This window comes from Gopherus evgoodei, chromosome 3 (assembly GCF_007399415.2).
Source record: "Gopherus evgoodei ecotype Sinaloan lineage chromosome 3, rGopEvg1_v1.p, whole genome shotgun sequence".
Lineage (NCBI taxonomy): Eukaryota > Metazoa > Chordata > Testudines > Testudinidae > Gopherus > Gopherus evgoodei.
The window spans coordinates 72,094,426-72,115,618 of record NC_044324.1 but is presented as its reverse complement, the minus strand read 5'-3'; the positions used below and the strand labels follow the sequence as shown (position 1 = coordinate 72,115,618).

The window sequence follows — 21,193 nt, the reverse complement described above, 5'->3', positions numbered from 1 at the left end:
AGAATGACTGCATGTTAGTCCCTTCATAACTTATGCATCATCTCCTCTCCCTTCTCTCTGCCTGTCCAGCACAGCCTGGCTCTCCCTGTCCAGCCATCTTTCCCACAGAGAGGCAGGTGTCAGTATGGAACACACAGGTTGAGGATCTGGAGAGAGGCTGCAGGAACAAGCATGGAATCAGTTGTGCAGACAAGGGGGGGAGGAGCATGAGAGAAAGCATGGTCCAGTGCATAGGACCTGGGACTCCAGGGTTCCATTCCCTGCTCTGTGATAGACTTGCTTAAGGTCACATAGGAAGTCTAAGTCTCTGTACCATAATTTCCCCATCTGTGGAAATGAGGATAATGGTATGTAAGAACATGAGAACAGCCATACTTGGTCAGACCAAAGATCCATCTAGCCCAGTACCCTGTCTTCCCACAGTGGCCAATGCCAAGTGCCCCAGAGGGAATGAATAGAACAGGTAATCATCAAGTGATCCATCCCGTCACCCATTCCCAGCTTCTGGCAGACAGAGGCTAGGGATACCATCCCTGCCCATGCTCAGTAATAGCCATTTATGGACCTATCCTCCATGAAAGTATCTAGTTATTTTTTTAACCCTGTGATAGTCTTAGCCTTGACAACATCCTCTGGCAAGGAGTTCCACAGGCTGACTGTGCATTGTGTGTGGGGGGAAAAACAGTTACTTACCTTTTGTAACTGTTGTTCTTAGAGATGTGTTGCTCATTTCCATTCCTAGTAGGTGTGCGCATGCCATGTACTCAGTCGTCGGAAGGTTTTTCCCCTAGCGGTACCCATTTGGTCGGCAGTGGAGCCCCCTGGAGTTGCGCCTTCATGGCGGTGCTTATAGGTCCCCACCGACCCACCACCTCTTCAGTTCTTTTTTGCAAGGAAACTCTGATAGAGAGGAAGGCAGGTGGGTCTTGGAACAGACTGAGCAACACACCTCAAAGAACAACAGTTACGAAATGTAGGTAACTTTTTTCTTCATGTGCTTGCTCGTGTTGATTCCAAATAGGCGACTCCCAAGCCTTGCTAGGAAGCGGGGTTGGAGTTCATGGAATCACTGGCTGAAGCACTGCTCAGCCAAATGCTGCATTGTCCCTGGCATGCTGGGTAATGGCATAATCAGAGGTGAACATGTGGATAGACAACCACGTTGCCAGCCTGCAGATCTCCTGGATTGGGACCTGGGCCAGGAATGCTGCTGAGGAGGCCCACGCACTTATAGAATGTGCCGTTAGTGCAGGGGCAGGTATCTTTCCCAAACCGTAACATGCCTGAATACAGGACGTGATCCACAATTAAATTCTTTGAGAAGACACCAGGAGGCTCCTCATCTTGCCTGCTACTTTGAACAACTGATTTGACTTATGAAATGCATGCTCTATATAAAAGGCCAACACTCGAACATCCAAGGAGTGGAGTCTTTCTTCCCGACTGTTAGCGTGTGGCTTAGCGTAAAAGGCTGGCAGAAAAATGTCCCGATTGGCATGAAATTGAGAGATGACCTTTGGGGGAAAGGCTGGGTGAGGTCTAAGCTGCACCTTGTCGTTACAAAAAATAGTGTAAGGAGGGTCAAAGGTTAAGGCCTTAAGTTAGGACATTTTCCTAGCTGATGTTATTGTGACCAGGAATGACACTTTCCATGACAGGTAGAGTAGAGAGCAAGTTGCTAGGGGCTCAAAATGGGACCCCTTAGTCTTGAAAGAACTATATTAAGGTGGGTATATTCTGTCAAGACCTTTAAGAAACCGGCTGACCATCAGGTTGGAGAAGATTGAACGGCCAGCTACACCTGGGTGGAACGCTGAAATGGTGACTAGGTGAACCCTTATAAACGAGACCGACAGGCCCTGCTTTTTTAAGTGCAGCAGATAGTCTAAAATGAGAGGTAAAATGAGAGGCCTGTGTCAGAGGACTGTGACCTTGCAACCACCAGACTGAGAATCTCTTCCACTTGGCCATGGAGAACCTCCCTAACAGACTCGGAGCACATTAGTTCTACTAGGTTTAGCCATGAAGCTTCACAGCTGTAAGATGGAAAGACTCTAGGCTGGGATGCTGGAGACTGCCATGGTCTTGAGTGATCAGGTCCGGAAGCAAAGGCAATGTGATTGGGTTGTCCCACCAATAGCTCCAGGAGCATGGCATACCAGTGCTGGTGAGGCCAGGCTGCTGCTATCAGTATGACTGCAGCCCGCTCCCTGTGGATCTTGAGCAGAACCTTGTGGATGAGCAGGAAAGCGAGAACACATATAACAGGTGGCCCGTCCAAAGGAACATGTCTGCGAGGGAGCCTGGGCTGTGGTTCTGGAAGGAACAGAACTCTAGACACTTTCTGTTGCTTTTTGTGGTGAACAGGTTGATCTGGGAAACTCCCCACCTTTGGAAAATGCTGTTCATCATGTACAGACGAATGGACCACACGTGGTTGCAGAAGGATCTGCTGAGATAGTCGGCCAAGTCGTTCTGAGAAGCCAGAAGGTAGGATGCTTCCAGGTGAATTGAGTGGGCTATGCACAAGTGCCACAGCTTGAGAGCTTCCAGACACAGGGGAGAGGAACAAGCTATGACTTGCTTATTTATATAAAACATTGTGGTCGTGTTGTCCATCATCACCACCGCGCGCATTTCCCTTGCAAGTAGGCCTGGAAGGGCTGGCATGCAGGCGGACCGCTCTCAGCTTCTTGATGTTGATGTGAAGCGGGAGCTCATCTTGTGCCTGAAAACCTTGGGTCCTGAATTCTCCAGATGAGCTCCCCATCCCAACGCTGTCACATCTGTAACCGGGGACAGCAAGGGCTGCAGTTTGGAGAAGGGGACCCCCGCGCATACTGCCTGTGGGTCGAGCCACCACTGGAGAGACCCGAGAACTGGCGGTGGGAGTGTAATCACTTTGTCCAGACTGTCACGTCCAGGCCTGGAGAGGTCTGAGCCTCAGCCTTGCATGCTGTACCACATATGTACAAGTTGCCACAGAGTTTCAAGCAATTCCTCGCTGTGGTGACAGGGTTTTGCTTGAAGCCCTGTATGATGTCTTGCATTGTCTGAAAAAGAGACGGTCAAATATAAAGGGAAGGGTAACAACCTTCCTGTATACAGTACTATAAAATCTCTCCTGGCCAGAGGCACCAAATCCTCTTACCTGTAAACGGTTAAGAAGCTCAAGTACCTGGCTGGCACCTGACCCAAAGGACCAATAAGGGAACAAAATACTTTCAAATCTGGGGGCGGGGGAGAGGAGGCTTTTGTTCCGTCTGTTCCGTGCGGCATTGGACGGAGCAAGATCAAAGAAGCAAGCAATCCAACTCCTATAGAGTTAGTAAGTATTTAGCAAAGAAATGCATTAGATTTACTTTTATTTTGGCTTGTGAATTTTCTCTGCTCTGAGAGGGAAGGTATTTCTGGTTTTCTTTTTGTAACTTTGAAGTTTTGCCCAGAGGGAAACACTGCGTTTTCAATCTGATTGCCTATGAGATTATCTTCCATTCTAATCTTACACAGGTACTCCTTTCACCTTTTTTCTTTAGTTAAAATTCTTCTTCTAAGAACCTGATTGATTTTTCACTGTTTTAAGTTCCAAGGCTTTGGGTCTGTGTTCACCTGTACCAATTGGTGAGGATATATTCTCAAGCCTCCCCAGGAAACGGAGACTGTTCTCAAGCCTGCCCAGGTAAAGGGGTGTAGGGTCTTGGGAGGATATTTGGTGAAGGTAGGGTGCCAGCTGGCCCTCCCTAAATGTTTGTTTAAATCACTTGGTGGTGGCAGCATTACTTAATCCAAGGTACAAGGAAGGATTTGTGCCTTGGGGAGTTTTTAACTTAAGCTGGTAGAAATAAGCTTAGGGGGTCTTTCATGCAGGTCCCCACGTCTGTACCCTAGAGTTCAGAGTGGGGAGAGAACCCTGACAGAGACTCTGTCAGGAAGGCTCTGGCCTGACCAAAGACCAATAAACCCTATTCTCTGAATAGGGGAAAAGAGTTGATTTGTGTACATTCAGAAGGAGACCCAGCCTGTCAAAGGTGGATCTCATCAGGTTGATGTGTTGCTCCACTTGTGCCCTGGAGTGGCCCCTGACCAGCCAGTCATTGAGGAAGACCTGCACCTGCCTTCTTCTCAGGAAGGCAGCTATGACTGCCATACACTTGGTAAAAACTCAAGGGGCTGCTGATAGTCCGAAGGGGAGGACCGTAAACTGGTAATAGTTGTGGTTCACTACGAACCTGAGAAAATGTCTTTGGGCTGGAATTATTGATATGTGGAAGTACATTTCCTTGAGGTTGAGGGTGACATACCAGTCTCCTGGATCCAGAGATGGGATGATGGCATCCAGAGATGGGATGATGGCAGTGGAACCTCAACTTCTTCATGATCTGTTGAGGCCTCGCAGGTCAAGGATGGGTCTGAGATCCTTTGGCTTTGGGGATTAGGAAATATCAGGAGCAGAATCCCTTGCCCCTTAGCTCCTGAGGATCTTCCTCCACTGCTCCCACAGCGAGACACGTCTGATCCTCCTGCAAGAGGAGATACTCGTGAGAAAGGTCCCTGAAGAGGGACAGGGAAGAGGTGGTGGGAAGGAGAGGAGGAGCAGAATTGGAGAGAATATACCACTTCCACAGTGCGAAGGACCCAGCGATCTAAAGTGGAACCATGCATGATAGAAATGGGACAGAAGATTCAGAAAACATGCTGAAGGATCCATGAGTGGACTGGGGTTTTGCCGCCAGGCGCCCCTTCAAAAGACTTGGTTAGAGCCTGATGACTGACTCACCAAGCCTGGCCTTTACTGGGTGGTGGATGGGGAGGTATATGTTTGCCATTCTTGCGCTGCTTCTTGGAAAAGTCTTTCCTAGGCTGGGGAGGGTAGAAGCGCTGAGAGGGCTGGGGCTTAAAATGGTTTTGCTGGGTGGTGGGGGTATGAAGACCCACTTATTTTAATGTTGCCCGTGAATCCTTGGAGTCTGTCTGCTCCACGAATAGTCTCATGCCATCAAAGGGCAAGTCCTGAATTGTTTGCTGGTCCTCTGGTGGAAGGCCTGGCGCCTGGAGTTGTGAACTCCTCTTCATGGCTATGGCAGAGGACACTGTTCGTGTGGTCGAATCTGCCGCGTCCACTGAGGCCTGTAAAGAGGTCTGTGCCACTGCCTTGCCATCCTCTACTCTGGCAGCAAACTCCACTCTAGAGTCTGATGGGACCAATTCCTTAAATTTCATTATGGAGTTCAATTAATTGAAATTATATCTACGAAGGATTGCTTGCTGGTTAACAATCGGAAGCTGGAGCCCCCCAGTGGAGTACACCTTCTGGCCAAAAAGGTCCAGTTTCTTCGAGTCCTTGGATTTTGGGGTTGGGCCCTGCTGCCCCTGCCCTTCTCTCTCTCATTCACCACTGCCACGACAAGTTAATCTGGCTGCGGATGAGTAAATAAGTATTCGTATCCCTTAGAGGGGACAAAATACTTCCTCTCCACCCACTTAGCTGTAGGGGAAATGGAGGCAGGAGTCTGCCACAAGGTTTTTGTAGTGGCTTGAGAAGCAATGCCACCTTGAATGGCCACTCAGAGGTTAACATGTCTACCATGGGGTCCTCAGACTCAACCACCTCCTTGGCCTGTAGCCCCATGTTATTGGCCACCCTGGCTAACAACTCCTGGTGTGCTCTGTTATCAACGGGGGCAGCCCAAAGACCACGCCACTGCCTCATCTGGCGAGTATGACGACAAAGCCCTAGGCAGCACTGGGCTCTCCTGTCCCTGCCGCTCCCTAGACAGGCCCTGTTCGGTGCTGTGCTGTTCAGCGCTGACCGCAGCCTTGGTGGTGGAGCTGGGACCTGGATGGGGCTCTGTGCCATGGACCAAAGCCGTCTCGGTGCCCCGAGGTGTGGGATAATCCCAGGATGTTAGGGGGACATGTACCTCTGGAGAGCGTGTACTGGGCTTGGTGGTTTGCCCACAGGGTCTAGAATGGCCATTGCATAAGCCCCTGCCATGGCATCATCCCACCTCCTGCCTGTAGTAGTGCCGCTACAATCGGTACTGGCTGTACCAGGAATAGTAAGACTCCGCCTGTGAGTCCAATGACAGGGACCTTGAGTGCGGACACCACGGAGGTGCCGACTGGAATGGTGCCAGAGCGCGGTGCTGCGGAGAAGGTGAATGGTGCCACATCATTGCGGGCTTGCCTCTGGGCAGTGCTGGAGGTCTGTCTGGGCTGACGGGGGGACTGCGGAGCCATCATGGCAATCAATTCCCTGGCCGCATCAACTATGTCCAGGGTGGAAGGGAGCTCCACCTGGTACACTGTAGCAGGAGAAACCACCGGCACCAACTCGACTGACTCCTTTGTGAGTGCGCTCCTTCTGTCTTCTTGTGCCACTTATGTAATACCTCCATGGGCTTTGGAGCCAAGGAGTGTCGATGTCGAGGGTCTCTATGCCTAGAGTCCTTCCTCAGTGCCATTTCTTGAACAGAGGCTGAAGCACTTTGCATGGAGGTGCTCGATGCCCAGTCCTGTCAGCCTGGAGCTGGCTGGGGATGGAGGGTTGCCTTCATAAGGAGTTGTTTAAACCTGAAGTCCCTTTCTTTCTTCGTTCTCGGGTGGAACCCTTTACAGATGTTGTAGCGATCTGTTTGATGTGCCTACTCCACACAAAATATCAGGGTTGGAAGAGACCTCAAAAGGTCATCTAGTCCAACTCCCTGTTCAAAGCAGGACCAATCCCCAGACCAATTTTTGCCCCAGGTCCCTAAATGGCCCCCTCAAGGATTGAACTCACAACCCTGGGTTTAGCAGGCCAATGTTCAAACCACTGAGCTATTCCTCCCTCCACTGAGCTAATCCTCCCCACTCTTTCAACTACTTTCCACATCCATTTGCAACACAGGAAACAGAGGGGTGAAATAGCCCATTTTTTTCAATGGGATGTTCTCACCTGAATGAAACACCCCATGGAGATGAATACAGTCGGAAACAATACCTCTGAGATGTGATAATTGCTCCTTTCTTCTCTGTGGGTATTCTCACTCACATCCCCACTAACACTACTACCCTGTACCCTCATGAAACATAGCAAGGTTCAAGACAATCCAAATAAGCATGTGGATTTTAGAGCCTTTAGAAAAGCTGACCATTAAACAGAAAGTGCTGCCAACCCCAACTTTTGGAGAACTGGTGTTATGCTATAATATACATTTTGAAGATCAAACACAACATACTTATTATTAAAAAGAGATCATGTAATACAACTGATTGTGATCCAGCTTTACCTTATGCAACATAAATTGTTAGTATTTCCATTAAGTTTCTCAGTTCATGCTTCACAAACATGCCCCATCAACCCATCAAAGGGTAAACTGCCTTCGCTAGGTCAAGAGCAGTATCTGGATTCTGAATCTATATTCCCTGCTAGGTAGCACTGTCAGCAACTCAACTGGACTTTGTTTTAGCTTTCTAGAGACATTAAATTTTGGCTTGGTTCCAATTTTTGGGGAGTAGGGGGAAAGGCATTTTTTCTGGGCAGAGCATATGTTACACTTGTATTGTGACTCAGCCAAATCAACCAGGTCATACTGCCTAATCTATATAGTTACTTATCACATTTGCAAATTGAGCTGAAAAATCATGCTTGAGCTAGAGGAAGCCATACAGTTAGCCTTCGCACTAACTAATCTTCATTTTGGTGGTCATATCCATCAGAATTTATGCCCATCTGGGAACCAAATTAGAAAATGTTTCAGAAGAAGTCAAGTCACATCTACTCAGATTACAACAGTCTAGTAAAGGAACAACCGTCACTTGAAGGTAAATTCAACTTTTAAAAAAAAACTAAAAATATTAAAGAAAGTTACCTTTAACACATCCTGGAGATCTTTTTCTGCAATATCAGGGAACTCTATTTCATAACTAGGATCAATTATAGCATGAAGTTTGGTGATCTGATTTGTTATGTGCTGAAACGGAGTTCTCCCATAAGTCATACAATATAAAATGCATCCCAATGACCAAACATCACTTTTGGGACTTATCTAAAAACAAAGTAATTATCTGAATAATAATAATAATAATAATAATAATAATAATAATCATAATCATAATCATAATAATAATCATTACTTTAGTTTAAAAGGGAATGATCTCTTTTCTCATAGTTACCAAACATCATTAACTTTGTGTAATATAATTTCACTTAAGCAAGAAGATACAATGGGGTGTGTGTTACACAGTCTGATGATTCGCCTTAGTGATTATGCACAAACGCCAAAGGCTGAGTGCCATTAACTGCCAACATATGTCATTATTAGACCATAAACACATATCTTGGAGTGTCATGTTACAATATTAACTTCAAAATAAATATATTCTAAAGAATTATTTTTATGAGGACTAGATTGTCTTTCCTAAGTGTAACCCAACTTAAAAATCTAAATAGTGATAAAATTAAAACAAAATATTTGATTTTAAAGTTGAACTTGATATTGCTTTTGACAGTTTCTTAAAACAGTTATTTTCTCTTGGCATCTCTTCATGAAGATGGTGGTGAAGAAAAAAAAGCAAAGAAAACTCCCTCTCTTGCACAATAACCAACTGCATTATCTGGGATGATGATGATGTAGGGTTTTGGGGGTTGTTTGTTTGTTTGAGGTTTTGTTTTTGGTGGTACATGATTCCAGAACTGACTCCATATCAATTAGTCTTTGGGGAGTAGGGGGAGGAGACACAGTTCAGCCTCAATTGAGATATATTACCCTGACAACAATACAGAAGTTCTTTCCTTCAGTGTTTTCCTCACTAACCCCATCACCCGTGTATGATCAAATCATAAATGGGAAAAGACTACTGATTCCAAAGCCAGAGGATCTGATAACCACCAACATGGATCTCTTAGAAGGAAAGGTAAGTTAGTGGCTGTTTAATAAAAGTTACAACCCAGTGAGTAGAGCTGTCTTTATTTTTTAAAATGAAGACATTTCACTAGGCATCTGTGTTTTCTACAGAACTTACTTTTTGTCTACAGAAGTCAGAGGACGACACTGGCACAACCACCATGCCATATTACTTACCCGACAAGCATTGGGCTTTGGTCAAAAATTAGAAATATTAGATTACTAAGCCAGGACCCTTCATGCAGGATCTTATGAATGAAGCCTTTGATTAATATATGGGGTGAAAGCTTCACCCTCTGTCAGGCAAGATGAGAGGGCCAGAGCAGCACAAAAACATCCTTAAAGAACAGTATTTGGTTGGGGGCGGATTCCTTCGGCACCGGCACTGCAGAACACAGCCTGTAAGCCTGTCTTTGAGGACCCCACACAAGCCCTGGTATAAGAGGCAAATGGGAGGGAGGAAGGGATGTACATGTCAGGGCAGGGACCACAGCCTGCAGCACTCTGGCCTGTAGGGCAGCCCCGGAAGGCTGTCATACTTTAGACAGGTTACCAGGATAGTTTAACTTGTGCTAGGGGACTGCTCCATTGCCTAGAACTGGGAAGGTGCAAAAATGGCTTAAACCCATCTTTATCTGCTTTTCCCATTGGGCTGAGAGTTCTTTGCTGCACCTCTCAGAGGTGCAGCCCAGAATCTCACCCAGTAAGTTTAATGCTAACCTAGATGTGGTGGGCAATGTACTTTGGTATATGGCTCAGATGGTCATGCAAGATGCTCATTTCAGTAACCTCTTTGTGCAAAGATGTTACAGACCATTACTGAGCTAAGTTACATTAGCTATTTTTAAAATGCTAACAAGAACGGTAGATGAAAAAATCCCACATCTTCATTTCACCATTCTGCCAAAATTGTTAAGATCAGAAGTGAAACCTTAGCACAACCTTTTACCCATATTATAATATCAACATACAAAAATGTCATATGTAGATAATGAGGGAAAGTGAATCCTCCTGTAGATCTGAAACATCCTAACTTAACACTATTTGAAAGGGTTATTTAAATTTGTGCACTAAATATTACTATAGCTATAATTGAGCAGCCTCAAATCAAATACAACCAAATCAAATTTATCCTAAAATTGAGATTAAGTATTAAAAGTTTCAACCTGAAAAGGTATAATTTTGGCAAAATTGTAATTTTTTGGAAGTAAAGACTGTGTAAAACATTTTCTTCACTAGAAGCAGTATGCTGATGACATCCAGTTATATATCTCATTCTCAACTGATGCCACCACCATTAACATGTCAGAATGCCTACAAGAAATTAGCTCTAGGATAAAGAGCAGCTGGCTCAAACTGAACTGAGGTAAGACCAAAGTGATGCTGGTTGAAGAGAGAACACTTTGAAGAAATGGCCCAGTTTATTGTCCCCACCTTCCACAAGAGGCATACAGCCCCATTCATCACAGCTGTGCAATGACTTGGCATTGTGCCTGACTTCTCACTATACTTGAATAACCAAGTAATAGTTTCCAAAAATACCTTTCACCTCCAGCTTGCTAGGAAACTTCACCCCTCCCTCACAGATGATGACATGGCCATGATAATACATGCATCTGTCACCTCCAAAATGGATTACTGCAACTCATTGTATCTGAAGATGACTCACAGGTCCAGATGGCACAGAATGAGGTTGCCTACTTTCTCCATAGCTCTAGACACTGAACACATTAGACCTATGCTAACGTCCCTCCAAGTCAGCTCAAGCTCCAGTCAGCTCCAGATGCTGGTTTGAAGCTTGGGTCCTAATTTTCAAAGTAATTAGTGGATCAAGCCCCAGCTACATGAAAGACTAAATTTTGATTTATGAACCACTGTAATAGCTATGATCCTTTAAAACAACAGAGATCACAAAGCATGTGAGAGCTGGGGACAGCTCATTCTTGGTCAAGTGGATCCAGCTAGGAAACAAATTGCTGGAGGACCATCTTTAGGAAACATTGCAAAACTCTCTCTGAGAAAGCCTTTCACCATAAGTGACTCTCACAACATGAAAACAAAAAAGCCTTCCTCAAGCAGGGGTAGAAGTGCTAGAGACTCCATGATGTCCGCAAGGGACTTTGAGCCCCTTTCATGTAAAATCAATATGAACAGCAGATACTACAGTGATAGGCAGTAGTATAAAGCCATAAGATAAAAGTTTGCAAAAAAAAGATTTTCTTTCTGTCTGGGCTTGAAGAATTTTACTTCATCCTTAACGGCCAGAACATAAAATTACTAGTCAGAGTGAAAATCTCCCATGAAGCTCCATTTACATTTTTAAAGGAATGCCCAATTTCTCGTGCACAGTATTTAACTAGAACATTGACAGCCAGCTTTCTTTTAAAAAAGGATTAATATAGCTTATTCTACAAGAGTCTCCTAATATCCTAATTTCCTTTCCTTCTAGCTTCAATCTACTTTTTCCGGTCTTTCCTTTTGATCAGAGATCATAATTTCTCAATTCCCCATCTCTTTCCTTATTTAGCACCTCAATCATACTCTCCCATTTCTTGCCACTCGAGACTGCCCTACTCCCCTTCACCTCCAAGGTCAAAGCAAGCATATACCTGGCCTGTGATTCTACCCAGTTGCTTTGATGAAATAGTTTTCCTCCATGTTCTGGTTATAATGGAAGTTTTTATATTGTAAGCTTTTGTTTCCTCAAAATGTCTGGAATATTTCCCCCTTTATAACTGATATATATAGAGAGAGAAAATAAGTTACCTTTGATCTTGATTTCCCATTTTCTCCATAGGAAGACATATCTTTGATTGCCTCTGGTGGCATGTAATTAATTGTGCCAACCTAGTAATAAAACATACATATTTTTAAATTAACCAAGTGTTTAATGGAATCTAATTAACTTGCAACATTTCTTTTGATAGTTTGTGATCTAATAAAAGCCTTGAGAAGCAATATTCTAGACTGAGAATCTGGGTGAGTATTTCTGCCATGCTCCGTCTTTCGTGGTCTATACTTTAAAGTTAACAATATGCATGCAATAAGCACAGAAATTCACTATAAATAATAATGAGTAGCTTAAGCTTTATTAGCTCATGCCTTATCTACAGAAACATAAAAAGTACTCTAGCACAAAAATCTAATGTTTGTTGTTTTCTTTAGGTTGGTAAATCACTTAACGTAACAGACGCAGAAATTACATTTTATAAAACACAGTACTCCATCTACTAAAAATTTCACCTGTGAATCTTTAACAATGCTTGTCACATCTGGCTGCATTTGGTTCGCAATGCCAAAATCAATTAGTTTTAGCATTCCATCAACTATCAGAAAGTTTGCTGGTTTCAGATCACTGTGCACAATGCCTGCAAGGTAAGAAAACTCCAAGATTAATGCAACTAAGACATGAATTTTAAACTACCAAGTATGTATGATTTTTTGGCCCTCCCCACAATTATATCAATTAAACTTTTGAGCAGGAACCAACGTATTCTTTGGATACAAAATTCACCCCTTGCTGCTGAATTGTGCTTTAGAATCTCAGATTTAATTTAAAAAAATAAAATTAGATGTTTTCAGTCCTTAACAATTACAGTAAAATCATGAAAATGTGAACTACCTGAGTCTGCAGATAGTCTGATTTGCACCATTACTCTCAATCAGGGCCCCACAGGCATTATGATTTCAAGGTCACAGAACTGGGCATTTTCCAAAATGCTGCAGAATTCAATACTTTGGCTGCAGCCAAGTGACTGACATTTTGTTTAGCATTTCTTTGCCTTGGTGGGACCTGCTTGCAGCTGCCCCTTTAACTCCAGTTTTACTAATAAGGAAAATCTGAGACAACTGGGGTGCATACACCCTGAACTGTTCCATGGAGATAGAACTAGAGTCTAGTTTACAGCCAGAAGGTGGTAAATCTAGAAATCCTAAGTGTAGTCTGATGAGCTGGGCTGCCTCAAAAATAGAAAAGCAGAAAAGGTCCAGGATACCAGAAACAAGCTAGGGACAAGTTCTCCCCTTTCTCGATACACATGGAGGAAGGGGGACAAGAGATTTGCTGTGTGCCACTTGGACATCATCATCCAAGGCTAATGGAGACAGGCCATTTGGACAAAACAGCAAACCAAACCAAAACCCCAACCCTTTGTTGAATAGGGCATCAACTAGTTTTATGTTCTAGGAGTCAGTTATGTGTTTTGTTTTCTTTTTTTTTTTTTTTTGGGGTGGGGGGGGCTGTTGATGATGAGATAGATGCCAGGTCCAGGCACCTGGGGAGGGAGAAAACACTGCAGCAGGTTGCCCCAAAGATTTTTTTGACCTAGTATACACCAAGAAGTGTGGGACTACTGCACCTCTTGCCCGAGTATCAGAAGGCCGGCCAGAGGGGGGTACCAAGGGCCCCCCGTGTGCCTTTCCCCGGGGTCAGGATCCCCTTTAAGCGTATTGGCCTAGAGTTGGTGGGACTCCTGGAGAAGAGCAACACAGGCCACAAGTATATCCTCGTTGTGGTTGACTATGTGATGTGATACCCAGAGGCTGTCTCTCGTTGGTCTACCACCCCCAAATGGATGGATTAGTGGAGCGATTTAACAGGACCCTGAAGTCGATGCTGAGAACGTTCGTGGAGGACAAGCACTGGGACAAGTTGTTCCCCACTCTCCTCTTCACCGTGCAAGAGGTTCCACAGGCCTCCACCAGGATTTCCCCATTTAAATTCCTCTATGTTAGGCAGCCTAAGGGAATCCTAGAGCTCCTGAGAGAGATGTGGGAAGGTCTGTCCAGTAAATTCCCAGGTTGCGGGAACGGGTCCAAGAGCTGGGTACCTTGGCACAGGAGAACCTGATACGGGCCCAACACAATCAAGAGAACCAGTACAACAGGGGAATGAAGATGAGAATCTTTGAGTTCGGAGACTGGGTCCTGTTGTTGTTATCCTCCTTGGAGTCTAAGCTGCTGGCCGAGTAGCAGGGCCCCTTTGAGGTGACCAGATGGTAGGGCCCATCCTGGATGCCAGGGTGTTAGAGAGGTGCACGGGTCTACCACATGAACCTCCTCGAGGCCTGGAAGGAACATAAGGACCCGACGATTGCCCCATACCCACCAAAGCCTGAGTTGGGGCCACTGGCATACAAACTCGTGGAGCCAGGACCAGTGGAAGTTGGCCAGGGGCTCACTACCCATCACCAGGAACAGCCGTTAGTATCTGCCTTCCCCACCATCTTGTCAGCCTGCCCAAGGAAAAAAACCATGTGATCAGCGATCACAATGCTACCATCCCCGGACGGAAGGTGAGAGATAACTACTGCCCACTCCCCAAGAAGATGTGGGGGGTTATGCAGAAGGAACTAGAGATGATTCTAGCCCTGGAAATGATTGAAGAGTCCTGGCGGAGCCCCAAAGTACTGGTCCCCAAGCCTGATGAAGCCATCAGGTTCTGCATTGACTTCAGAAAGGTGAATGCCATCTCCTGGTGTGATGCATACCCCACGCCCCAGGTGCATAAACTGCTCGAGCGGCTAGGTGACATGGAATTTATCTCCATCTTAGACTTAACCAAGGGATAATGGCAGATCCCCTTGACATCAGCTTCCCGGGAGAATATGGCCTTTCCTACACCCTTTGGCCTCTACCAATTTATCATGATGCCTTTTGCTTTGCATGAGGCTGCAGCAACCTTCCAGGGGCTCATGAACCAAATACTGAGTCCCCATAATTCATACACCATTGCATACATCAACAATATCATCATCTATAGCGTCAGCTGGAAGCAACATCTCCAACACCTCGACAGCATGCTGCAAGCCCTGGGAGACATGGGCCTCGCCGCAAACCCGGACAAGTGTCACTTGGGCCAGCGAGAGGTGACTTACCTGGGCTACACCGTGGGTAGGGAAAAACTACGCCCCTTAGTGGACAAGGTGCAGGCCTTACGGGGCTACCCTACCCCCATGACAAAGAGGCAAGTATGGGAATTCTTAGGGTTGGCAGGGTATTACTGCCGGTTTGTGCCCAACTTTGCCATTCTCGCCGCCCCTCTGATGGACATGACAAAGAGCTCCCAGCCACGAAAAGTCCAGCAGTCAAAAGACTTTGAGGCCGTCTTCCAGACCCTACGAGAGTGGCTGACTCAGGAGCCGCTACTGGACCAGCCTGACTTCACAAAACCCTTCACCTTCCAGACGGACACTTCAGAGGTAGGGCTGAGAGCAGTGCTGTTGCAAGAGCTGGGGGGGCGGGGCGGAGGAACACCCCATCCTGTACCCCTGGGAGACTTGCTACTCCACAACAGAATGGGAGGCGCTGGCCATTAAATGGGCGGTCAATGCATTAAGGTATTACCTCTTGGGGAACCCCTTTTCTTTGGTAACTGATCACGCACCCCTCCGATGGATTAATAGTATGAAGGAAACGAACGTATAAATCGTGTGCTGGTACCTATCACTCCAGCCCTACTGCTTCCATGTGCTGCACTGGCCAGGGAAGGCCCGTGACACAGACTTCTTCTCCTGGGTGGGAGAAGGAGAAGGGGAAGAGGCACCATCCCTGGACGCCATCTTAAGGGGGAGAGTGTATCAGCCCCACACTGCTACAGCAGGGGTTAACCCTTCTCTCTTAGCTGAGGATGACACATGCTCCAGCTGGAATCAGGATATAAAAGCTAGCAGAGCATCCCAGTCTGGGATGACCGACAGTGGGGAAGGTGGTGTGTCACCAGTTCCTGAGGAAGGACCACCTGCACTCCAAGATGCAGAGGTCAGCCAGTAGGAGACAGACCTTGACACACCGGCACAGGACATTGTGGAGAGGGGAGAGACCAGAGAATCCCAGAGATGGAGGACTCCAGAGACTCGGGTAGGAAGTGACCCAGGGAGGCTTTGCGGGAAATGGTGACAGACCAAAGCTCAGTGTGTTTCGGGGTCATACCCCTACCGAGCTAGTGGTGGGCAAACCCATCACCAACAGCGCCCTAGGTCGGGACCTGGTGGAGAGGGTAGGCCTGGTCCCCTTACCCTGGCCACTACCCACCCCGGGATGATGGCCCAGCTTGCCAGTAATACTGACTCTGGCCATTGGGCCACACTACCCTGACAACAGGGGCTATAGTATTGACCCTGGCCATTGGGCCACGCTGCCTTGACAGCAGAGGCTACAGTATTGCCTCTGGCTGCACTGCCCTGACAGCAATAGCTGTGGTATTGATTTTGGCCAACAGGCTGCATTGCCCTGCTATCAAGGGTCACATTAAGGACCGAGGTCCCCGAGACCCGGGGCACCCCTTCAAACTTGATTGCAGGGCTGTGACACACCCATCCCATGCCCCTATGGGGTGACAGGGTGTATCAGCCCCATGACACCATCTCACACAGTAGTCAGTATCAGATTTCTTAGAAGGTGCAAGAATACTGACGTGGGATAATCCACCTCTCCCAGCTTAATCCTTAATAATTAGAGATTGGTTTAAACCTCGAAGCATGAGACTCTCTGTTCAATGCTCTTCTTTTAACGTTAACTCTAGATATTCTTGTTATTCGTGTAGTCATCCAATTTCCCTTTGAATCTTGCCAAGTTCTTGGTCTCAATGACATCCTGTGGCCTCCAGTTTAGTTACATGTGAATGAAATAAGCATTTTACTTCATTAGTTTTGAATTTGCCATCTTCCATTTTTGTTGAATGTTCCCTTATTTTGTAGTATGAAAAATGACAGATGCTCCTGATCTGTCTTATTCACCTCATTTACAATATAAATAATTCCTATCTCGTCCTTTCAGTCTGGTGCACATAGACAGAGGGCATATCAGGCATATGGGTCAGCAAGAAAAAAGGCATAAAGAGAAAAGGAAACTGAAGCAATGTTAGTTATCAGATTTAAGGAGGCAGGATGAGAATGTGAGAGGAAAACAAACAGAAGAATAAAGGGCAGAGTTATATAAAGCTTTAAAAGGTGAGGACAAGCAGCTTGAATCTGATATAAAATATCAGCATAAGATACAGGGAAGAATGATGTGATCCAGTCAGTGGATGAGAAATTTTTTTTTCCTGTTGCAAGGGAATGAAAGGGCGTTACTTCGGAAATAAGGGAAGATGTCACAGCAGTCAAATTGAGAGTTAACTAAAAGGCATGAACACCACATAAACAAAGAAAAAAGGCTAAGTCTGCTTCTACTCCAAGCCTTATATCTGTGTCCTGGTTACCACTGAACAGAGTGTTGACACTATTTTGCAAGTGTTTTAGTCAAGACAATATGGATCAAATTTGGTAAGTTGTGGAGGAAAGTATTATTGTGGTACTTCATTTCTGGAGGGAAATATGGCCTCTGGACTATATCAAAATTGCTCTGAAATACACAAAATGAACAAAAACTCAAGGACTCTGCTATAAAGCCGCCCATCCAAAAAGGCTCCCAGTTTCTACCAGCACAAAGAGCGGCTAGCCCTTCAAACTCTGTAAAATCCATTTGATCTCTAACACATGTACTACATTAATATCTAGAAATATTTAGCAATACCATGTTCGTGGATTGTGTGAACGGCTTCCAACATATTTTTCCAGTAGCTCTTTCGTTCCCATGGATTAATACTCTTTTTCTTTTTAAGCCAGCTATTGAGATCAATATTTCCACATTCCATTACCATGTAGATATGCTGTTCAGTGATTTCACTAAAATAAATAATAAGTGCTATCATCATACTGAAATTAAATTTTAGAGAGTAACTGCTTTGAGGAATATTTTGAAAACTTATTTTAAAATGTTTACTTACTAATCATAAAGTCGGATGATCTTATCACTATGTTGCTGTAGCTTATTCAAATGAGCAATTTCATTCTTATAACTCTCAACAGTCAGTTGATCTGCTTCTTCAAGATTCACATATTTGACAGCATACAGCTGCTTCTTTTCATTCAATACCTGAAACACCTGCAAAACAGCAGAGAAACCAAAGTGCCCTTTTTATGCATTCCCAATGTTTCTTCACTTTGTGGTATGTTTCATCACCACATCTAGAAATGGGCAAACAGCATTTTTTTGGGAAGAAAACAACATTTCATTTTAGTTTACAGAGGAAATACTATAAGGTTCCCTATTTGACCCCAGAATACTTCATTTAGGCCTGGGCTACACTAGCAGGGGGTTCAAACTAAGATAGCTGAAGTCAAGGTATCTTAGTTTGACTTACCTGGCTATCCTCACGGCAGCGAGTCGACTGCCACGGCTCCCCCGTCGACTCGCCTTACTCCTCCTGCCGAGGTGGAGTACGGGCGTCGATTAGCAGATCAATGTCTCGCATCCAGACAAGATGCAATAAATCGATCCCTGATACATCGAACACTACCCGCCAATCCGGCAGGTAGTATAGATGTACCCTTAGAAGAACAACCTCAAGGGATTCAGAAGGTAGTTCAGATTCTACACCCAGGCAGTTCTTGGGCTCTCAACTGAACCCACTTGCACAATGAAAACTGAAAGTTAAGATGTGGACTTAGTTGGGGTTGGTCCTGCTTTGAGCAGGGGGTTGTACTAGATGGCCTCCTGAGGTCTCTTCCAACCCATATCCTCCATGATTCTATGAAAGCCTATCAAGAGCTGGGCTAGGATCACTGAAGAGACATCAGATAGTCAGACACTCTCAGTAAATAAATTCAAATGACCAATGGACAGAACTGTGCCTTAAAGTTACTGCCTAATTATTTTGTATGACGTTTAACACCTTCCAGAGAGAACAGCAGTTTCTGACTTTTTGCTGCGTTTTCCATTTCATGTCTACCATAACCACCTCTGTTGCTTTCTCCCCATATATTTCTCCCAACTTATCCAAGTTTCCAGGTCCCAGCCTGTCATAAACGGATAGTTAAGAGTTAATAGAACAGAAGTACTTCATATCTCTTTTGCCTGTAAAGGGTTAACAAGATCAGTGAGCCTGGCTGTCACCTGACCAGAGGACCAATCAGGGGACAGGATACTTTCAAATCTTGAGAGAGGGAAGCCTTTGTGCATGCTGTTAGTTTTTGGTTGCTGTTCTCTCTGGGTTCTAAGAGTAACCAGACGTGCAACCAGGTTTCTCTCCAATCTCCCTGATACAGATACTTATAGATTCAAGATAGTAAGTACTAGGTGATAAGGCAAGTTAGGCTTATGTTTGTTTTCTTTATTTGCAAATGTGTATTTGGCTGGGAGGAGTTCAAATTTGTATTTTGCTGAAAGGATTTTAATTTGTACTTGTATACTTAGGCTGGGAGAGTATTCCCAGTGTCTATAGCTGAAAGACCCTGTAACATATTCCATATTAAATTTACAAAGATAATTTTTACTGTTTTTTTTCTTTCTTTAATTAAAAGCTTCTCTTGTTTAAGAACCTGATTGTTTTTTTATTCTAGTGAGATCCCAGGGGACTGGGCCTGGATTCACCAGGGAATTGGTGGGGAGAAAGGAGGGAAGGGGGAGGGGAAGGTTAATTTTCTCTCTGTGTTAGGATTACTTTCTCTCTCAGGGAGAGTCTGGGAGGGGGAGAGAGAAGGAGGGGGGAAAGGTGAATTTTCCTCTCTGTTTTAAGATTCAAGGAGTTTGAATCACAGTAATCTTCCAGGGTAACCCAGGGAGGGGAAGCCTGGGAGAGGCAACGGTGAGGGAAAGGGTTTACTTTCCTTGTGTTAAGATCCAGAGGGACTGGGTCTTGGGGGTCCCCGGGCAAGGTTTTGGGGGGACCAGAGTGTACCAGGCACTGGAATTCCTGGTTGGTGGCAGCGCTACAAGTACTAAGCTGGTAATTGAGCTTAGAGGAATTCATGCTGGTACCTCATCTTTTGGACGCTAAGGTTCAGAGTGGGGAATTATACCATGACAGACCCTGGAATAAAACTGTAGCCTATGCAAGTTCAAAACCAAATTTCCATCTCCACCAACACTTCAAGTCCCAGTTTTCACTCTGTGACCCCTTGTCAACCGCCAATATCAACACTGCAGCCTCCTCTCCAGTTTGGCTCCTGTCTCTTGAGAATGAACCTATGGATATCCAAACACAAAACTAAAACTGCCTGCCAATTAAAAAAAAGTATAGAAAAAATTCTGTTAAAAAAAAAGTAGTTGACAAGAAGGGCTATAAACATAAATCAAATCCAAAACTGCTTTGAAATCACAATTGTTAAGATTATATGCAATCTGGATACTGTATATGATTTTGTGTGCAGAAATTGTTTCTTTACTGGCATCCAAATACATCAGCAAGGTTTTTTGTGTGTTTATTTTTAAGACAGCATCCCTGCATTTCCCCTGTAGCACTTTTATAAGGAAGAAACCTACTGAGAACACTTAGGTGTGGTAATTACAACATGAGTGTGCATTCATGTTCAAATTCCAAGGTTAAATGCAAATTCTGGGGTGGGAGGGATGCCAACTTCTTAGGTCCACCAGACAACTGATTTGTTTAAATTCATGCAGAGGTTTCAGCTTTAAAAAAGTTGATTCACATTCCTGTTGAGGAGTAACTGTCTGCCAATGATGAAACATTATGAATAGGGCTGGTGCAAGGATCAGCAACCTTTGGCACGCGGCCTACCAGGGTAAGCTCCATGGTAGGCCAAGCCGGTTTGTTTACCTGCCACATCTGCAGGTTCAGCCAAATTGTGGCTCCCACTGACCATGGTTCGCCGCTCCAGGCCAATGGGGGCTGCAGGAAGCGGCACAGGGGTGGTGGGCTGTGTGCCAAAGGTTGCCAATCCCTGATTTGGTGGATTGAGTTCAGGGCCCTTTGACCTGCCTGCAACTGAAACAGTCTATTGGATTTACAAAATGGTTTAGCTCTATTCAGATAGACGGATAATATCCTCCTGACATCTAGGAGTATGGAGAACAGGTTAGAAGTATGCGATTTTGGAATGAAAACTTGCAGGTATATGATCTGATTCAGTTGAAATTCGGAAGTCGCTTTAGAAAAAAACCTGGGTTGTAAGGACACCTTATTCTTGTAGAACATTGTGAAAGGAAGGGGGATCTGCCATTACAATGCCACTAGAAACACTGTTTTCCTAGATAAATTAAGGAAGGAACAGGTGGCCATTGATTCAAGGGGGGGGGGTGAGGGGTTGTGAGGCTTTTGAGACCCAAGTTCAGATCCCAGATGGGAGCAGAAACTTATCTCTGGGAAGAGATTCTCGAGGCCTTTCATGAACCTTGTGGTTATGGAGTGAGCAAACAAAGAAAGCCTCTTGATAGTAGTATGAAAGGCTGTTAGGGCTGCCAGATAAACCTTGATGGAATTACGGGACGGTCCTGATTTCATAAGCTGTAGCAGGTACTCCAGA

The 21,193-nt window shown here is 45.1% G+C and overlaps 1 protein-coding gene across 1 annotated transcript in view; it reads right to left on the bottom strand.

The window, feature by feature from the left end:
• Positions 1–21,193, bottom strand: part of TTK (TTK protein kinase) — a 113,384-nt gene that overhangs the window by 14,074 nt on the left and 78,117 nt on the right. The window contains exons 15-19 of the mRNA XM_030555803.1: positions 17,656–17,813; positions 17,403–17,554; positions 12,132–12,256; positions 11,655–11,735; positions 7,854–8,030 (exon numbers count right to left, since the gene is read on the bottom strand). Coding sequence (XP_030411663.1) covers positions 7,854–8,030; positions 11,655–11,735; positions 12,132–12,256; positions 17,403–17,554; positions 17,656–17,813 — 693 coding nt within the window. The remainder of the gene's footprint in view (positions 1–7,853; positions 8,031–11,654; positions 11,736–12,131; positions 12,257–17,402; positions 17,555–17,655; positions 17,814–21,193) is intronic.